This window comes from Podarcis liolepis, assembly GCF_965112155.1.
Source record: "Podarcis liolepis genome assembly, chromosome: 2".
Lineage (NCBI taxonomy): Eukaryota > Metazoa > Chordata > Lepidosauria > Squamata > Lacertidae > Podarcis > Podarcis liolepis.
In genome coordinates, this window is record NC_139555.1 from 77,823,085 (window position 1) to 77,843,799 (window position 20,715).

Sequence of the window (20,715 nt, forward strand, 5' to 3'; positions counted from 1 at the left end):
GTAAGAGCTGTTTGACAGTGGGACACACTGCCTTGGGAGGTTGTAGGCTCTCCTTCCTTGGAGATTCATAAGCAGAGGTTGGATGGCCATCTGCCATGGATGCCTTAGTTGAGATTCCTGAATTGCAGGGGGTTCAAATAGATTGCCCTGGAGGTCCCTTCCAACTCCACAATTCTGTGATTCTTTGATTCTATGCTAAAGTGGGAATTTCCTTGGGGCCATAGCGATGTACCACTGCGGCTTCTGTGTGTCATTTCTCAGCAAGGATTGCCGTGGTGACCTGGTAACTTCCCAGTAGACAGGATTAAGGTAAAGGTAAAGGTACCCCTGCCCGTACGGGCCAGTCATGTCCGACTCTAGGGTTGTGCGCCCATCTCACTTAAGAGGCCGGGGGCCAGCGCTGTCCGGAGACACTTCCGGGTCACGTGGCCAGCGTGACAAAGCTGCTCTGGCGAGCCAGCACCAGCGCAGCACACGGAAACGCTGTTTACCTTCCCGCTATAAAGCGGTACCTATTTATCTACTTGCACTTAGGGGTGCTTTCGAACTGCTAGGTGGGCAGGAGCTGGGACCGAAAGACGGGAGCTCACCCCGCCGCGGGGATTCGAACTGCCGACCATGCGATTGGCAAGTCCTAGGCACTGAGGTTTTACCCACAGTGCCACCCGCGTTATTTCTATCCAATTACAAATGTAGGGGTCTTCTAGAGAACCTGGACAACAGCAGAATAACTTGCTTGCATAAAGCTTAGGCTGTGGTTAGACTATGCCCAGTCTTTATTGAACATTCAGTCTGATTTGTTTGCAAGGTGGTTATATCATAATGAGCACTCATCCTGGTTTGCTTGTGGAGTGTGTACATGTCTACCTGTTATACCACTCATTAAATCTTTCAAAGGTATCACAAAATCTTAGTACACCTGGAATTTTGGTTTGCTTTTTTTTGTGCCGGTCTGGTTGATTCTCTGTGACTTAACTCTATCCACATCTTGCCTTAATAAAATTATTGGTCATAGTTTACAACTGACATCAGCTTTATAAAATGTACTTCAAGGAAACTTTAATCTGAAACAAGTCACTAAGCTCCATATGCAAATAATTTGAGAAAGTATTTCAGCATTGCTCAACTGTAAAGCTGCCGCTTCATACAGCCTGACATCTAGCCATACTCAGATGACAACAAAATGTCAAACTCTATCAGAAACACGCCACAGTCATGGCAACATGATTCATGTGAGAAGACTTAAGGATACTCTTCAAAAGTTACTTGGAAGAGAAAAATAAGAGACAAGCTGTGTCACCAAACGGAACTAATTCCAGATATGCTGCGAACATTGTTATACTTGGGAAATATAGTCATTATTGCATGCAACAAGAAGTTTGCTGCAGTATGCTGGCATTAAATAGTTTCTTCTTTCTGGTGACATTATAAGACAATTGCCTTCTCATACTTGCAAGTGGGGACATAACAAAGCACTCATTTTTCAAGAGTGGACAAGTATTTTAGTCTACTGGTTAATTTCTCTTGCTTTTTAGTATCAGTGCCTTGACTGCGTGATTTGTTCTTAGTTGCAGAGAAACTTCATCTTCTAGTGCTGCAAGACTGTAGAGATGTAAGACATGAATCTGTGAAACTAGTTTCATGCACGGCAAATGGGAGTTGTGTTTCTTGAGTAGCACCTCTGCAGGCTACATTTAAAATACTGAAGATGAAGGGAGTGGTATATGCAGTTTGCCACATGACAGGGATCAATTGTTCAAAGGAACCAAAATAAAAAACCCTGTTGGATCAGCACATGCTCTTGGCCTAGCCTCACTCGTTGGGTCCAGGCCATTATAAACAGGGAGATGGGGAAGTCCCAAAGCGTGTGTTTTTTTAATAAAAAAAAAAGTCAACATGTTTCTTTTGGAAAAACGTTTAGTCCCCCCTACACACACACACAAACACACCCACCCTTCAAATGTTGTCTAAGAATGCTGTATATGGCATTCAAACTGTAAGAGAAACATTGTAAATGGGATGGGATGGTCCAGACATGCCATAATTATTATAACTCAAGATCCCATAACAAAGTAGCCTTTGATGTAGCAGAGAATTGAGATCAGCCAGACTACAAAGGCTGCATTTAGTATGTTTGTTCCCAAAATATAGCACACTGAATATTAAATTTTACATGCAAAACCCATTTTTGCTCCCTATTAATTAGTTTTCTAGTTGAAATATTAATAGAACTGGTGCATTTATCTTTTATTGGAAATGTTTGCAGAATGCTTCAGCAGCAGATCTATAAAAGAAGGTGCATTAGGACTGAGTGTGGAATTTATCACTTATATATCTCAAAGGGAAGGAAGGTACCTGGAAATAGAGATTTGCATCCAAGGAATGGTTAGATCTAAGTGTTTATTGTCATTGTTTTTCTCTCACACCCATACTTCTCTCTACTACCCTTAGTACAAAATAATACCGCAAGTCTTTATCCATTGTACTACACTGCCTCTCATATCAATTTCATTGCTGAAGTGCTGTTTTTGAAAGACGTGACCTGCCATGACCTGGTGCTCTCATAGCATTATAATGAGTATATCATAAATGTCTAGACAGGCATATTTACGCGTCTGGATCAGACATTGCTCGTCCCCCACTCCCCCTTAGCGTATGAGGTGTTCCAAAAGATAGATGAATCAAGGAACTAATGGCTCATGCCTCTGCATTCTGTACAAAGGGAGAATCAGACAGCCAGACAATCAACAGATGGGAATGGGTACCTAAGGGACAATGGGACCAACAATCTTGCTACACTTATACGCTGATAGATTCTAAATTTCCTGTTTACTTAAAGTGTCAGATCAGTGTGCTGAGGCAGCAAAAAGAGCAGACAGTGGCAAGACATAGAAAGAAAGCAATCTAAATAGCAAATATAATGGCAAACTAACATGAATTGACCTGAAGCATCATACCAATGGTTCATGTAAACCGATGATGGGCAGATTTCAGGCTTCTTGAGTCAACATTGCTTTTTTACTAAATTCCCGAGACCAGCCAGCCAGAGTCAAATACAAACAACATACAGCTAGAGTTAAAGAGCAGGATACCTCAGAACATGTTCTAAACCTAAGAACTTGTTTTCAGTACCAGCACCGAACAGAGTTTGCAGTCCTTTTACACACAAAAACACCACTCTGGGTTAGCTCTCTTCATTTCAGAAGCCTAATTTTGTAATTCCTATCAAGTATCTGGAAATCGGAAACCCTGGCCAATTCACTAGACATCGCCCAGAAATGTGCCAGTAGATCTCCACCTATTTTCTACTCACCCACCATTCTACTTTCAACTGTGGAAACACTGAGATTCTCTGAGAGGGTCAAGGCATCTTGCAGCAGATATCCCCTGTTGTTGCTGTTCCTCCGCCTCCTCCGGTATTCGGAGGGTATATACTGCCTTCAAATAAACAGTTCTGCATAGACTTCGCAGGTTATAGCTCCAAATAAAGCCATTTATCCAGGACTCTGACAAATCCTTTTTCAGGTCCCACCAAAGCTCACGACAGTCACTACATATTGTAACGGCAAACTGCATACATATAAACTGCACTGTGCGCAGATGTAATTCCATTTGTCTGCCAAGGAATTTCACTAAACGATCAGACATGGTTTTGAGAAAATTCCATCCACTCTCTTTATAGTTTTAACTTGATAAAAGTTCATTTCCCCACCACCCACACAGAATCAGAATTGTATGTAACACTATTTGGCCAGAATCCAACACAGAATGAAGTATGTTTGAGTCTGTTTTGGAATGTGGCCTAAATGGGCCATTCATAATTGCTGTTTTAGTTTTACCCCTTTCCTAAAAGATAATAATAATAATAATAATAATAATAATAATAATAATAATAATAATAATTTTTATTTGTACCCCGCCCTCCCTGGCCAGAGCCGGGCTCAGAGAGGCAAACATTATATAAATAATACAATATGCATAAAAACAAGCAATCGATCGATTAAAATGCATCCCAAAATTAATTCAAATAAATTAAAATTAAAACTGGACAAATGACAATCCTCAGGTTAAAATTGAAAGTGGTTAATACTCGCCAGGACCAACTGTTTCCACTGATATTATAAGGACCTGTGAGCGGGCTGGGAAACCTCCTTTGTGCTTGTTCTTATACAAAGAGAAAATGAGTCAGACTGAACCCTGACCAAAGATGGAACTGCTCCATCTTGCAGGCCCTGAGGAAGGATTTCAAATCTTGCAGGGCCCTGGTCTCTTGTGAGAGAGCATTCCACCAGGCAGGGGCCATGGCCGAAAAGGCCCTGGCTCTGGTCAAGGCCAGTCTAATCTCCCTGGGGCTGTTTATTGGTCACTTTCTGCAGAACAAAGCAGTTAATATCTGTATGGATTTTGTTGCTAAGTTTTAAAATAAAGAACAGCACATTAAAAGTGACCGTGCATTAAAAATTAAGAAACAAAAATACTTCATCCCTGCACAACATAAACATGATATCCTAGCATTTAACTTGTACTTTAAACTGTAGTTTGTTTTCTGTATAGCTGTTCTACCACCGAAGCAGTTCAGAGGGGGGAAATGTTGGCATTGTCTGTCTCAAGAGACAATGGAGTGTGCCTCCTGGGGGGGGGGGTGAAGCCAGCAGCACTGAAGTGACCTCCCTGAGGTGCAAGCCTGGGCAGTGTGTAGGGTGGTCCTGGACTGCCCAGACAACAAGACCCCCTCTTGGCCTCACGTACGTGGACCAAAGGAAAGGAGAGCAACATGTTTGGTGCCAGATTGGCTGCAGGAGTTGCCAGAAGGAGGCATACGATAATCACAATATTATAACAAAATCTTTATTTAACAAAATGTGCATATCACTTGATTGCAGTAAAACCTCCAAGTAGTTCACCATAAATATGAAAATGATCAACAAAAATAGTTTAAAACAATTAAAATAAAATGGGGAAATGGATTAAAATGTGCCAACATGTTTATCTATTTATCAACATTATTTTAACACATCAACAACAACAAAAATCAACAAGATTTTTAAAATGATGTTAAATCCTTAAGCAATGTCAGCATAAACAATAATCTTCAACCAATAGTAAATCAGGCAGGTTTTGCCCAGTGCCCACAGTATGGAAGGAGGGGTTCCTATGGGAATCCATTCTGAATAGTGGGCCCTATCACAGGGAAGGCCTTCCAGCTCTGTGGTTCCATAGATGTCATTGTTGTAAAACAGATCTCAGTCTAAAGAAAGATGGAGGGACATATGGGCTGCCCAATGTAGCACAGATGGGGGTCAGTGTTTCTTCTGTGAAACTGGTATTTTTTGGTGGCCTGCAGAATTCCTTAGCTTTCAAAATGTACTCCCTGGCCCCCAAAGACTGAGCACCTCAACTATATTTTGTCAACCTTTAAGCATTAAATATTATAGGATTAGGTTACGCAAGTATACAGTGGTACCTGTGGTTACGTACTTAATTCGTTCCGGAGGTCCGTTCTTAACCTGGAGCTGTTCTTAACCTGAAGCACCACTTTAGCTAATGGGGCCTCCTGCTGCTGCCGCGCCACCGGAGCACGATTTCTGTTCTCATCCTGAAGCAAAGTTCTTAACCTGAGGTACTATTTCTGGGCTAGTGGAGTCTGTAACCTGAAGCGTATGTAACCTGAAGCGTATGTAACCCGAGGTACCACTGTACTGAGAGTTCAGCTGATTCAACTCCTGATAATATTGACTACCGTGTGTGCAAACTGACCTAACTGAAAAACACTGGGTGAGTTACACCCATACATGGAGGGTCCCAACAGGGCTTACTAAATCCCTGTTTGCTCCCTTCTTGCTTATGTGCAGGCATGGATATTTGCACAGGCAGTGTAGGAGGACATTAGGGTGAATGGGAGATCTGGGTGCCCCTCCCCAACCCCTCCCATTCAGACCTCCCTCTCTGCCCAAGTACCAGTTACTAAGACTCAAAATAACGTTGTATTCTAACTGATGGCACATTCACACATCAAATGATGAAAATGCAGTACAGGCATGAGTACCCCTCCTGCCCAGGTCAAATGATACGGCACAGCAGCTAGCTGATTATCACTTGCCGTTATTCTGTTATACTGCAGGACCAGCTGGCATTCCTTATACTGGACTAATTCATAAAGCAGAGGAGCACTAAACAGACATATGCAACAAGGTTCAAAAAAGGAGCCCGCAGCTGGGTTTCAGCTTCAGGATAGTCTAAATATAACACTGGATACTTGAGAAGTCAGATATCTAACATCCTGGAACAACATGCCATGCAATTATGCTCCATATATTGCTTTGGGGGCAAATTAGATGGGGGGAGGGGACTGAGCAAGTGGAGAACAATAAATCTTTCCAAAGTTTGTTGTTCTATTTCTCAAGCTTGCATTGTCTCCAAAGTAGCTCACCAACTCTCTACAAAGCACAGTAGAACATAATTCATCCGACTGCAGTCTGTGTTATAATTCTAGCACAACGCTGAACTGCTACGGTTGGTCAGCTTGAAAACTGGGTGAAGGGTGGTTTCAAAAGGCTGTGGAGAAAAATGCAAGCAGCAGAGTTCATCCTTAAGACAGAACCAGTGGGTGAATTCAAACAACCAGGTTATTCATAGACACTTTCAGCCATCGCCCAATATCCTGACTGGTCATTTGACACTTTCATTTTTTTTTTTTTTTTATAAAATTTTTATTGGTTTTACAACATTTTTAAGAAAAACAAACAAACATTAAAAATGACAAACACACACGTATAGTTTCAAACATATTTTCATAAACCTCTTTTCTTGGACTTCCCCATACCCCCCCTCTCTGCATCCCAATGTCCGTAGTTCAACTAGCAACTCCCAATTATTACTTTCCAATCTCTATCCTCTTAGTCCTCTTTTATAATCTAACCTTATATCCCTGTACCCCTTTGTTTCTGGTAACCACGGCATTTTAGCATTCATTAAGTTTATAGTAGTCCTTAAGATAACTTTTAAATTTTCTCCATTCTTCTTCCACCGTCTCTTTTCGTTGGTCACGGATTCTGCCTGTCATCTCGGCCAGTGTCATATAGTCCATCACTTTCATCTGCCATTCTTCCAAAGTGGGTAAATCTTGTGTCTTCCAATATTTTGCGATGAGTATTCTTGCTGCTGTTGTGGCATACATGAAAAAAGCTCTATCTTTCTTTGTCACCAATTGGCCGACAATGCCCAAGAGAAAGGCCTCTGGTTTTTTAGGAAAGGTACATTTAAGTACCTTTTTCATTTCATTATAGATCATCTCCCAGAAGGCCTTAATCTTCGGGCATGTCCACCAAAGGTGATAAAAGGAACCTTCAGTCTCTTTACACTTCCAACATTTGTTATCAGGCAAATGATAGATTTTTGCCAGCTTGACTGGGGTCATGTACCACCTGTATACCATTTTCATAATGTTTTCCTTTAAGGCATTACATGCCGTAAATTTTATACCGGTGTTCCATAACCAATCCCAGTCAGCTGACATAATATTATGTCCAACATCCTGAGCCCACTTAATCATTGCCGATTTAACTGTTTCATCCTGTGTATTCCATTTCAACAACAAGTTGTACATTCTAGATAAATTCTTAGTATTGGGTTCTAACAGTTCAGTTTCTAATTTTGATTTTTCCACCTGGAAACCGACTTTCCTGTCCTGTTTAAAAAATTCCATTATTTGGCGGTATTGGAACCAGTTTTCTACTTTATGCTTCAATTTCTCCTGACTTTGTAGTTTGAACTTATCTCCATCCTGTTCTAAGATTTCCCAATACTTCGGCCATCCGACCTCCATATTGAGTTTCTTCACTGCTTTAGCCTCCACTGGCGACACCCATCTAGGGGTTTTGTTTTCTAGTAGATCTTTATATCTTATCCAAACATTAAACAATGCTTTTCTGACAATGTGATTTTTAAAGGCACTGTTAACTTTACCATACCAAAGATATGCATGCCAACCAAAAGCGTTATTGAAACCTTCCAGATCCAAGATGTCCGTGTTCTCGAGGAGCATCCATTCTTTGAGCCAGCAAAAAGCTGCTGCCTCATAGTACAATTTTAGGTCCGGCAGGGCAAAACCCCCTCTTTCCTTAACATCTGTCAATATTTTGAATTTAATTCGGGGCTTTTTGCCCTGCCAGACAAATTTCGAGATATCTTTGTGCCACCTCTTAAAACATTCCATCTTATCAATAATCTGCAAGGTCTGAAACAAAAATAACATTCTAGGCAATACATTCATTTTAATTACTGCAATTCGGCCTAACATTGACAGTTTCAAATTTGACCATATTTCTAAATCTTTTTTAATTTCTGACCAGCATTTTTCATAGTTGTCCTTATACAAATTCTGATTCTTAGATGTTAAATAAACCCCTAGGTATTTAACCTTCTTGACCACAGTCAAACCTGTTTCCTCTTGAAATTTCTCCTTTTCCATATCTGTTAGGTTTTTCCCTAAAACTTTGGTTTTTTGCTTGTTCAACTTAAATCCAGCTACCTGGCCAAACTGTTGTATTATTTCTAAAACCCTTTTCGTACTAGTGTTTGGCTCTTGCAAAGTCAATACTAGGTCATCTGCGAACGCTCTTAACTTATAATGTTTAGCTCCGACCTGCACACCTTTGACCTGCTGGTCATTTCTTATCATATTCAGCAACACCTCCAGAACTGAAATAAAAAGTAATGGGGAAATCGGGCACCCCTGTCGTGTTCCTTTTTCTATCTTAAGCTCCTCAGTCACAACATTGTTTACAATCAGTTTAGCTTTTTGTTCAGAGTATATTGCAGCCATACCATTCTCAAAGCCCTGACCTACCCCCATCCCATGAAGATTCTTCCTCATAAAACTCCAAGAGATATTATCAAAGGCCTTCTCCGCATCCACAAAGATCAATACTGCCTTGGTGTTTATATTCACCTCTAACTTCTCCAAAATATCTATTACATTCCTTACATTGTCTGCTAGGTGTCTTTTAGGGAGAAAGCCTGCTTGATCTTTATGAATCTTCTCCATCAAAACTCTTTTAAATCTTTTTGCCAAAATGTCTGCAAAAATTTTGTAATCCACATTAAGCAGGGATATTGGGCGGTAGTTCTTGAGTTGGGTCTTTTCAGTCTCTGACTTTGGTATGAGTGAAATATATGCCTCTTTCCACGATTCAGGTGCCTTTTTTCCCTCAAGGATCTCGTTACAAACTTCTCTTAGTGGTTGAGTCAACCATTCCTTCAGCGATTTGTAGTATCTGGAAGTCAGTCCATCTGGTCCTGGAGATTTGCCCAGTTGCATATTCTGAATGGCAGCCTCTATCTCTTGTTCTGAGATTCTCTGGTTCAAGTCCATCTTACTTTGATGAGAGATGTTTTGTAATCCATATTTTCCGAGGAATTTGTCTATATCTTCTTCATTTTGCGGGCCTTGGGTGTAGAGTTTTTTAAAATAGCTTAGAAAGCAATTTCTAATTTCATTGGGTTTGGATATGTTCCTTCCATCCACCTCCAGGCTTGTAACTGTATTTAGTTTCTGCCTTTTCTTCAATTGCCATGCCAAAAGTTTGCCACATTTATTTGCTGATTCAAAAGTCTTTTGCTTCATTTGCCTTATCTTCCATTCAATCTCTTGGTTCATCAATTCCATATATTGTGTTTGGTATAATTTGATCTCTCTTAAAATGTCCTGAGACTTTGGTTTTGTTCTTAATTTCCTCTCTCCTTCCTTTATCATTTCCAGAATCTTCTCTTTTTTCTCGTTTTGCTTTTTCCTCTTTATTGAGTTTTGTTGAATCAAAAATCCTCTCATCACCGCTTTACTTGCGTCCCAGATCACTCTTTTCTCCACGTCGGTCCTCAAATTTATTTCAAAATAGTCTTTTAGGGTCTTTTGGGCCTTCGTGAGAATCTCCTTATCACGAAAGAGGGTGTCATTCATTCTCCATCTGAATTGACCAGTTGTTGTGAGTTTCATCTCCATCTTCACGGCGTTATGGTCGGAGCAAGTTTTTGGGCAGATTTCCACTTTCTTGATCTTCGGAGCCATTCCACTAGTAACCCAGATTTGATCGATTCTGGTCCAGGTCATCATTGCTTGGGAGAAAAAGGTTCCCTCTCTCTCCAGAGGGTTCCTTGTTCTCCAAATATCTATCAAGTCCATATTTTCAGTCATTTCGAAAAAAGTCTTAGGGAGTCTCCCTTCTTTGGTGACTGTAAGTCTTTGTGCCTTGTCCATATTAGTGGAGACCACGCCATTCATGTCTCCCATAATTATCATATTGTAGTCCAGATAGTCCATCAGAGTTTCATGAAGTCTCTTAAAGAAGTCGGATTTGCCTTCATTTGGTGCATAAATTCCAACAACTAGGAATTTTTCTCCTTGTACTTGTATCTCCACAGCCAAATATCTCCCTTGTTCATCTTTGAATATCATTTTTGGAGCCCATTTCTCCTTCACATATATTACAACTCCTCTCTTCTTAACTTTGTCTGATGAAATAAATTCTTGTCCTAGCCTTTTATTTGAAAGTAATCTCCTGTGGGCTCTGGTTATGTGAGTTTCTTGTAAGCATATCAAGTCCAATTGTTCTCTATTCAATATATGAAATACTTGTCTTCTCTTCAAAGGCCCATTGAGCCCATTACAATTCCAACTGAGGAATTGCAGAGCCATCTTGTTATTTTTCTAAGGCTCCTCCAACAGCTCCAAGTTGTTGCTCTTCTTCTGATGGTAGTGGTTTTTGTCCAAACGGGAGATTCAGGATATCCAATGCTCTCCTCTGTTCTGCAAGTACATCAACAGTCCCCTTCTGTAAGTCCTCCTGGTGTCTTGCCAAAAATTTGTCTTTATCTTGAATTGTCTTTATTTTCACTTTGTTTCCCTTATAGTCAAATGACAGCCCTTGTGGGAATTCCCACCTGAAACGGATAGCGTTTTTCTTTAATAAAAGGGCTAAGTCCTTGTAGTAGTTTCTTAAGTCCAGAAAATATTTTGGAATGTCTTTAAAGATCTGTGCAGCTGAGTTTCCAATCTGCAAGGCCTTTTCAAAGTGTAGTCCCAATATTTTGTCTCTTTCCTCCTTGGATCTAAGTGTAATCAAGCAGTCTCTCGGAGTCTTTCTGTTTTGCTTCTTACCCAATCTAAAGGCAGTCGTAATTTTGAATTCGTCTTCCTGGAGTTCCCAACAATCCACAAACTCCCGTGTCAAGTATTCCACAAGGTTGTCTCCTTCATTCTCCGGGATCAGTCTTATTTTTAAATTTCTCTCTTTCCTCTGTAACTCCCACAAGGCCAAAGTTGCATCATGCTCATAAACCTTCTTGGCGATCGGCTCTAATTTCTCCTGTGTCTCTCCCGCAGTAGCTTTGGCGTCTTCCGCAATTTGACGCGTAGTGGCGTTTTCCTCCACCAATTTATTTATAGATTCTGTATTCTGGTTTAGTCTTGCTGAAATTTCTGTTAATTTTAGTGTATTCTCTGAAGTCTGTTTTGTCAGAGACTCCAGAGTTTGGTTTATCTTGAGCAAGGCATCTGTCACAGCTTCCATAGAGACGGCTGCTCCTTTGTCTTGTCCTGTTGATGCTGTTGTTCCTGTTGATCCAACTGTTGCGCCTGAGATTGAGCCTCTTTTCTTTACCTGTGACTGTTGCAGCTGTTGTTGTAGTTGTTGCTTGGTCTTGGCCCTTGTGACTATCTCTTCTTGTGTGCCACTCATGTCAAGGTCAGTTCCCACGGGATTTATTCTCCCTTGGAAAATTCCACTGTCTTAGGCCGTGCCGGACTTCACTTTGTCCTCTAGAGGGAGCAAATCAAAATGGCCATAGAGCAAAGATTCCAGGTATAGAAACAAAGGAGACTGTCCCAAATGTCCAAAATATAAAAGGGAGATTAACACAGTCAGAAGTCTAGAAGCTTGTTACTTCAAATTGCCACAGTTGCCCTATTTATACTACTTCTTGTTGTATTGTACAGTAGCCAGGCACTGTGGAAACTTTGTATCAAAGTATCACTTCACAGGGAAAAGTCAGTTCAGTGTACTAAGAAGGCAGACCGTTTCATGCTTTCAAATAAGTGAGACAGCAGAGGTTTTTTACTTCCAATAAATCTTGCAGTTATTGCTCAAATTCACCTCCCCTCTGCCCTGCTAGCTAGAGGGGAGATCAAAGGGTCTGAATGTCCGGTTAAGCTGATCAAAGAGCAAGTTTAAACGGATGCAGGTTTAGAGCTCCGTTGCTTTCACTTTCATGCAGTCGGGGGGAGGCAGACTTCCTTTGTTTAGATCTCCCCCGTTTTTAGCCCAATTTTTAAAATTTTAAAGGTCCCGATTATATTTCAGCTCTTACTCACGGGGATTCAGTCCAGATTTTCTTTTCAGGAAGGAATCGGCGCTCTCCGCTTATGGCGACGCGGCTTCACTTCGCAGGCTGGGTAGCGACTCTCAGCACCGCGCTCACTCCCGATGTCGATCCGTAGCCTTTAAAAAGGCTCTTTCACGGTACCGGGGGGCGCAAAGGTGCCCACCGAGTCTCCTTGTTCTCAGGCTTCAGCGCCTGGGATTTTAGGGGTCCCCCGCTTGCCGTAGCGGGTAAGACCCGAACTTGCGAAGCAGTCCTTCTCCGGAGCTCGGAGCTAGGACCGCCATTAAGCGCTGGCACCGACCGGAAGTGCATTTGACACTTTCAACATTTGGTGACTCATTCACAATGGTCTTTTAATAGTAGCTGCCAAAGTGAAGTCCCATCTGATGAGATTCTCGGGTGTCTGCTTGCCAACAAATGGCCTGGATCCAGAATATTTTCTCTATTCCTATGGCATCTTAGAGTTAACTCACAGCCATCTCTCTGTCTTGCTCACTGCTGAAGAATCCCAGTGTTCTCCTACCTTCTTATAAAGTGGTTGGATTTGCCCTTCTTATATAATATCCCTTATTAAGTGTGGAGAGGTGAGCCAGAATTTGAGTGCTGTCGCTCATTTGACTCTGGTTCATCTTTAGGTAAGATGGATGAAATTACACCATATACTAAGCCATGGGGATACGAGGATCTTCACATGATGCTGGGGAAGCAAGTACCAAAGGCCTTCACTTCAGGCTGTAAGTTCCCAAGGGCAGAAGCCTGTGCTTGCTTGCTTATGTTGCTTTATTTGAATGGATACAAACACTTTGATAGTGCTAAGGAGGAAGGAAAGAGCAGCTACCAAGCACCAGGATCAGTTAAAGCTATTGACTGAAGCATGGCTAGCTAATGTGGTACCTTCCAGATGTGTTAAGAGTACAACTCCCATCATCTTGGCCCATTGGCTGGAGATGATGAAAGCTGGCTCAGTTGGTAGGGCATGAGACTCTTAATCCCAGGGGCATGGATTTGAACCTCAAGATTCCTTCACTGCAGGGTGTCGGACTAGATGATCCTTGTTGTCCCTTCCAACTCTATGATTCTATGAACAATATCTGGAGGGCAGCATGTTGGCCAGACTATGAGCTGTAGAGGATGAAGAGCAAGACACACAAGACTGCTAGGGAGCAGCAATTTGGGTACTAAATCTAAAAAAGTGAACACAGAAGAGCACAAAAGGAAAGAACAGAGAGAATACAAAAGTGGTCAGCATGATGTAAGTTTTTGGAAGTGCACAAAATTAAATATGCGCTTATCTAACATTAAAGGTCTGTGGTAAATGTTCATTTCCATATTTTAGAGGGACTCCTAATGCAACAAACCACACTTTTCTCCATATCCTTCAGTCACACTGTATAATCTCTCCCATGTCTGCACACTTGTCTGTAAGAAAGACTTTTCTGAATGGGGGTTTCTTTGGCATTACAACTGAACAGGGTGTTTTCTATTAACAAAAATAGGAGGCACTCACAACATCGACTACTATAGCCCATGATTCACTTGTGGCTCTGTGCCAAAACCTAAATAGATCGAAAGTCTGTAGGCTCCAGAGGAAAGGTAGGCTACTTCTTTTTTTAGTTCTTTTCTTTTTTAAAAAAAAATCCACAAGAGACGTGAATGATTTACAGAGAATTGAAATAAAAGGCTTTCAAGACTGTCCCTGCTATAAGGGGAAACTTTCTTATGTCCTGACTCATACAAGATTTACTGTACAGTCTACAATATTTGCAGGGAACGCACAACTGGAATAAGCTAGCCCACCCCGCATTAAACTGACTTTAAAAAACCCACCCCTCTCAACTGTATGCAATGGCCTGTTTGTTTTTGTACATAAACAAATTCTCCACAAACCTTGCCCAAAGATGCATTATATACTTTAGCCACGTCAGACAAATAAAACCGACTCAGGTTACAGTCAAGCTCCATAATAAAGCACCTGTAATGTGTAAGAGACTCTGCCATTGGCTTGCTGGGCTCTGGCTTTACACAGAACATCTGCTGCATATAAAATGCTTAATTAGCTGTTGAACTGTGTCGGTAACTTTTCGTTTTGGTCTCTGGAACGTAGCATTTGCTTTTTCTCAGCTAGCAAGTTTCAAGTTGAAGGCAACAAAGCTCTTTACTGAGGCAGAGGGGTTAACCTCCAGCCTCCTTCTAATCTGATCAAGTTACTTCTAATGCTCTGGCCCATATTTTTCAGGAGGGTGATGTCTCCCAAAGTGGCAACTTAAGTAAACTTCTTAAACTGGTCTTTAGTGTGATCGGTCCATCTCAAATGTACACTTTCCCCCCAACTGTCTTGGTTTTGCCTACCTTATGAAAAAGGGTAAGTGAAATCAAAGTATACTTGGATATAAAAAATAAACGGATGAGATGTTATGTGCGCATCTGTTCACACTTCCGAAAGAAAAACCTATTTATAAACTATTGAAAAATACCTCCAGCACAACAATGTAGTTGTCTTTCCAACTGCAATAGTCAGAGTACTTATGCTTTGATACTCCAGCAAAGTAAATTTAGTGTATCCAAGAATCTTTCCTTATTAGCTTCGCTTACCCTTCACTATACCATCTGCCATCTTGCATGATGAAGTGAGCTGATGCGCACAGAGGCTCTTGTCACAATAAACAGCTTAAGAGTGGCATGCTTGGGTACTTTTCAGGAACACTCAAATAAGACTGTGTATTGCTTATATATTAACATTTGGTTTAGTGGGTATGGGAGAAACTCTTATGGGCAATCAAAAAAGAAGAATGGTTGTAGCACAAGTAAGTTTCGCTTCCATGAGAGACATTGCACACACTTTTGTAAATGAAGAAAATCTTTAATAATAATAAAAAAGTAAGTTTCGCTTCCAGTTATATAGAATAGGCCAATGCTCCCAGAAAGTACACAGCACCTATTTGCTTTAAAAGGTTCTTGCATCAGTTCCCCAAATTTGCATGTTAATATTGAGAAATTTAAGAAATTTGGAGCAGGGGTGGTGGCGGTAGTGATGTAGGGACACCTTGTAAAAGATGAAATCCGTGAAAATTTGTGATAAATACTAATGTCTCTATATTGCATTTACAGAATTGTGTGAATGTTCCCGTATATACATACTGAAAGATTTGGTGTGTGTATATGTGCTGCCCTACCACCCACTAGCCACCCCACCAGTGTATTTGCAAGTACCAACTTCAAAAGGAAGGAGGAAGTGTTGCTTAAAAAAATCATTTCTCAAAACGCAGTTATAAAATACAGAAATAAATGTCCACAAAGAAAGTACACTTCATCAAGAAAGGAAGAGAGAACATACCAATGTTAGAGGGAAAAAGGGAGATAGGGAGTTTCAGTGGTGCATGACAATTTAATTCACCAAGAACACAGTTATTCGAGAATAGCCATCTTTCCTTCATAAAATCTTTTGGGGGAAGGTACTCCACTTGTGGTGGTAGCGGCTCAGATTCAGAAACTTTGGGATGATACTGCTTGATATCTTAAATACATTTCTGTGTGGTTTCTGACCCAGATATGGCACTGAAATTCCTTGGTCACCCTCCCAGAGGAGCTACAAGGACAGAAAGGCAGATGAAGTTCATCCTCATTAGTTCTACTGAGTCTCTCAGTGGCCTTTGATACTTTGTTACCTTCAGTTCACTTGCCTGCAAGGCACTACAGGCATGTTAGGCATCCTATTCCTTCCTGATGCACATATGCCTGAACATGGTGCTGTTACTATAGCTTGACAACTGGTGTCCTACAGAGTTCCAGCTGAGGTCCATTCAACTTTCATTCAGATTAAAAAGTAACAAACAGGTGGGTTCATTTTTGTCATCTCAAAAATGACAAGGTGGCTCAATGTGTATGGGAAGTGGTATCCTGCTCACTATTGATGTGAATTTGTACTTCCCCTTGAAGAGGTTTACAGCTTGGGGAACTGTTAGATCCCGGTCTTTCAATGGGTGTTCTGCGTGTTGCTTTTCATCAATTTATGCTGCCTCTGGGCTCTCTTCGAAAATGAAAGGCATGTTGTGGTAATATCCAGGTTAGACTTTAAAAATGCATTGTGCATGGGACTACCACTGGAGACTGTTTGGAACACAGCAGCTAAATTTTTATGTGGAACACACTAGCCTGAAGATCTTCTACCTGTTTTAAAGTGCTTTCACTGGCTTCCACACACAATTCACATATTGGTTTCGATCATATATATTTATTACTAATATTTCTATACCAGCATTTAAGGTTTGGGACCAAGGTATCTGAAGAACCTTCTTCTCCCACATAAACCTACCTGATCCTTTGGAAACTTTCCTCCTGATGCCCCTCCCTTCTTGTGTTCAGTATCATCAGAGGATAGACAGATGTTCATGAAACAGGGCCTTATCAGTGGTGGCACCATATCTTTAGAGCAACCTCCCCGGGCAGCTCTGTAAGGCTCCAATGTTACCATCTCTTGGCTTTGGATGTTTACATCAGTTTTTTAAATATTGTAGGTCACTATGTTGCGAGGGAGGGCCAGAAAAAACTGGTTCCCAGTATCCTCTGGATCTCGGTTATCTGCTGATCAGACTGCATAAACTTTCTTTCCCATTTCACTGCCAAATCCCTAAGCAACTGACCCGAACTGCTATCACGGAAGCTGCCAAGTTCCTGGAAGAGGTCAAGCAGAAATTCTCTCCTTCCTGATCATTAACCACTTAAGACTGAAATAACCCTTCGTTAGCACAGGGCACGGGAAACCTTTCAATAGCCTGCAATTGCCCTTTCTTTTGAAATAAGTAAACGAATACAAAAAATATATAGCTGACTCGCACAAGAGGACACAGGAAATTGCCTTGTACCACTGGTGCAAGTCAGACCATGATGCATCAGTATTATCTACTCTGTATTTTGTGTAGTGTTTTATGACACTGCAACTTTAAATTGTTGCTAAATGCATACTCTGACTGGCAGGGGCTCTCCACATTTTCATGCAAGTATCCTACCACTGAGCTGTCCCTCAAGCACAGCATTGGAACTAGGAGTGTGCACTGACCACAACATTTATTTAGAACCCCAATTCTGGGTTTCAGGAAACCGCCTACCTTGATTCAAGGCACTTTTTAGATTTTCTGCTTCATCTAGAGAGTTCACGTGAGTCCATTTTGTTTCTCCCACCTCCAAAACAGTATCAGTTATAACTTATTTTCCTTTAGGCAGATGTGAATGAAAGCTGCAAAGCAATGGAGTGGAGGAAGCCTGCCAATTTACATGCAGTTAGATCCAGGGGCTTTTCTACGGGACAGTTTTAAAGTTTGGTTTTTGTTTGGGTTTTTTAAAAAGGAAATGTCTTAACTTTTAAATTCTGGGGTAGAATATATATCAGGCAATCTTGCCAATTCTGAGGTCACGAATCCTGCCAAATTTCAGAAGTAAAGCTGCAAAGGTTTCTCAGGATTTTGCAAAAGAGCTTGTTGTGAGAAAAAGTGTCAACAGTGCATTTCCAGCATTAGAAACTCTCCCATGTAGTTCCTTACTATGTTAGCAATCTGTTCTACTTTAATCGTTTGGGAACACAATAATCCTAGAAGCTGGAAATGTAAAGCTCTCCATCATAAGACCTCACTATATTTCAACAGGACTAAAATATGAGAAAGTTTTTCTAGAATTGATCAAGAATGCAGTAAACCTCTGCCATTTCTCAGAGACAAAATATGCACATCAATAAGCTCATTTGACTATTTTTAAATGAAAAATGGCTTATTTTTATACAGCTTTTCATTGTATTTAATGTCAGAATTTAAAGCCTTCGTGTGTGTTTTTCTACAATCAGTCATCAAGCTCTTGTGCCACCTGGGCTGCAAAATACATCTGTATACATTTACCTGCCTTGAGCCCATGAGAAAGAGTGGGAAATAATCAAATTAAAATTATGTTTTAACCTGAGCTCTTGTAAGCTTTCAAAACATGTATAATCTTTAACAGAACTGTCCTTTTTATTTCCCTAGTTCCTCCTGACTGTGCCTTTAAATGCAACTACGATGTGAGCTGCAGCCGAAACACACCTTTTTGCATGGTAGCCATCTGTGAAAAGTTGTTTGGATGAGAAAGCAACTTTAAGCAAATGGAGGGGTGGGTGGGTAGGAAGGGAAACAAAACTATACAGCCCCTAACAAAAAAAAAACCAATACGTATTTTCACTTTGCCCTAAGAGAAATGAGCGGTAAGGTCAAATGCTGTTATCTGAACCCCCTTTCTTTGGTTGTCTTCATTTGTGCCCCAGTAATTAAAATTCACAAGTGGTGGGGGTGGAGAAACAGTCTATTACCAGTAAGAAAACTGTTCCCTGATTTTAACCACAGGCAGACATTAAAAGCACTAGCAGTGCAGCAGGACTCTTAAATTATATACCTAAACACCCACACATTATTGGACCCAGAAGCTCAACTATAACCCGACCTTGTTTTGAAATATGACCTGCTCACCGATATTTGGCTGTGAATTATACTGCTGTCAACTATGCCTTAAAAACAAATGGCTGACCTTTTGCAAAGTTACTTGGCATGTAACTCTACACAGAAAGAGGGCCAAGAGGAAAATAATTCAGTACCATTCAACGGTTCTTAAGCTGTGTGATTAGACCTTTAAGAGTTCTTGGTGAAGTTAAAGATGCAAGAGTATGAGCCGCTCTTGCAGAAGAGTGGTTAGCACAAACTGCATGCTCAAAGGACATACACACTCTCTCTATATATATTTGTAAAAGAACAAACTTTTGTAGGAGTCCTATTTAGAAGTTCATTAACAGGATCCATGAAGGGGCCACAGGGCCATGAGCACTACCCTCTCCAACCTTCCTACCCTGAGCATCAAGATCTGATGAGGGAGATTGAAAGCACATTTAGCTGAGCAGGCCTACAGTCCTCCAAACGACTGGAACCCTGATCACACAGGGCTCCTGTTTTTAAGGACTGTAACATAACACAGCACATATGGAAACAGTCACTCTGGAAAGGTAGGGGGGGGGGAGTTCTAACAGACACAAGAAAGGAAGGAAACCCACTTCTTGAAGAAACCAAAACTGGTGATCTCCTGTGTTTATCGTCTGTGCAACACTGTTGGTGTATAAATAGCACAAACGTGTTTCTGCATATTCTTAATTTTCCAAGGCAAGGTGATGCAACAGGTCAAATGGGAATAACCTTCAGCCACAAAGAGGACCAGCTGATTTTTCAAAAAGTCCAGCCCTCTGGGTGTCATGTCTTCCTCAGCCATCCTTTTGACATTTTGTACATCTTCTTCATGCTGTAAGTCACAGATTTTTTTATTCCTTTAAAAGAAAGAAAAGAAAAAATGAATTACAGTGGGCCCCTTACATGGGGAGACATTGCTTCTCCCTGGCTATGACAGAGTGCAAGGGTTCTCAAGGGCCGAGGAGCTATGCTAACATGGCTCAGGTTATTGGAGGGCTCATCTGCTCTTACATTCTGGCTGCTGTTTTAAATCACAGTTTATTGGCTTTATCATTTTCTTGCATTGTTTATGTCAGTGTATTTTTGTCAGCCACCTTAAACAGAAAGGCACAGCAGAATAACTTCACAATGCTTATTCCCCCCCTTAAATACTCTTCATTATTCCTCCCCATTAACTGTTTTAACAATGTGTTGGCTGTTTTATAATGCTTTACTTGTTTGTAAATTTTTGGCCCGTCTCCTGCCCTGGACTCCTTCGGGAAGAAGGTCAGGGTATAGATTAAATAAATAAATAAATAGCAATAACTAATAGACTGTTGAACAACAAATAAAACACTGAATAAATAAATAGCAATAACTAAGAAATTAACTAATTTTAAAAGTAGGAAAAGGAAGCCAGACATTTAGAACAGCTTCGGTAACTAGCGTTTTATACTTCATTACCTGGTGAGGCATCCCACAACTTTATGGCCAGTTCTTAAATCAAGAGAATTTGACAATACAGTATACATCCCCTAATTAATCAATTTTAACTAGTCCCCAATGCATTTTTGAAGACTCTCCTTACTAAATCCTACTCTTTAAATGTCTCATGACTTGAGACTCCACAGAGGTAGGTGTGTTTGCTGTAATCTTTCTGCAAAGCTGACCATCTTCAAGATTTCCGTCAGCAGTCTGCTGGTGCTGTGTAACTAAATACCACACATGCTAGTGCTTCCTTCTAGCGCTGCCATTTGTCACTTTGAAAACTTCCTGGTATTTTCACTCAGAGAAAATGGAACCACCCCCCAGGCTTTTTCAGGCTAGATCTGTTGCCTGATATAGCACCCTTTGCTTTCTATTTCTCACTCCCATATAGCCTGGAAAA

The 20,715-nt window shown here is 40.9% G+C and overlaps 1 protein-coding gene and 1 long non-coding RNA gene across 4 annotated transcripts in view; one reads left to right on the plus strand and one right to left on the minus strand.

Annotated features, from left to right (window-relative positions):
* Nucleotides 1-4,854: 4,854 nt before the first annotated feature.
* Nucleotides 4,855-19,398, plus strand: LOC310700114. Its single transcript, XR_014522425.1, has 3 exons — nt 4,855-5,460; nt 5,705-6,668; nt 12,686-19,398. It is a non-coding gene; the product is annotated as an uncharacterized lncRNA (long non-coding RNA).
* TAMM41 (TAM41 mitochondrial translocator assembly and maintenance homolog) overlaps nt 15,218-20,715 on the minus strand; it is a 111,304-nt gene continuing 105,806 nt past the window's right edge. For 2 of the 3 annotated variants that reach the window (XM_083489038.1, XM_083489037.1), the window contains one exon: nt 15,218-19,705. In XM_083489038.1, the coding sequence (XP_083345164.1) occupies nt 19,632-19,705 (74 nt within the window). In that variant the 3' untranslated portion in view covers nt 15,218-19,631. The remainder of the gene's footprint in view (nt 19,706-20,715) is intronic. The other variant, XR_014522420.1, reaches the window with a different exon arrangement.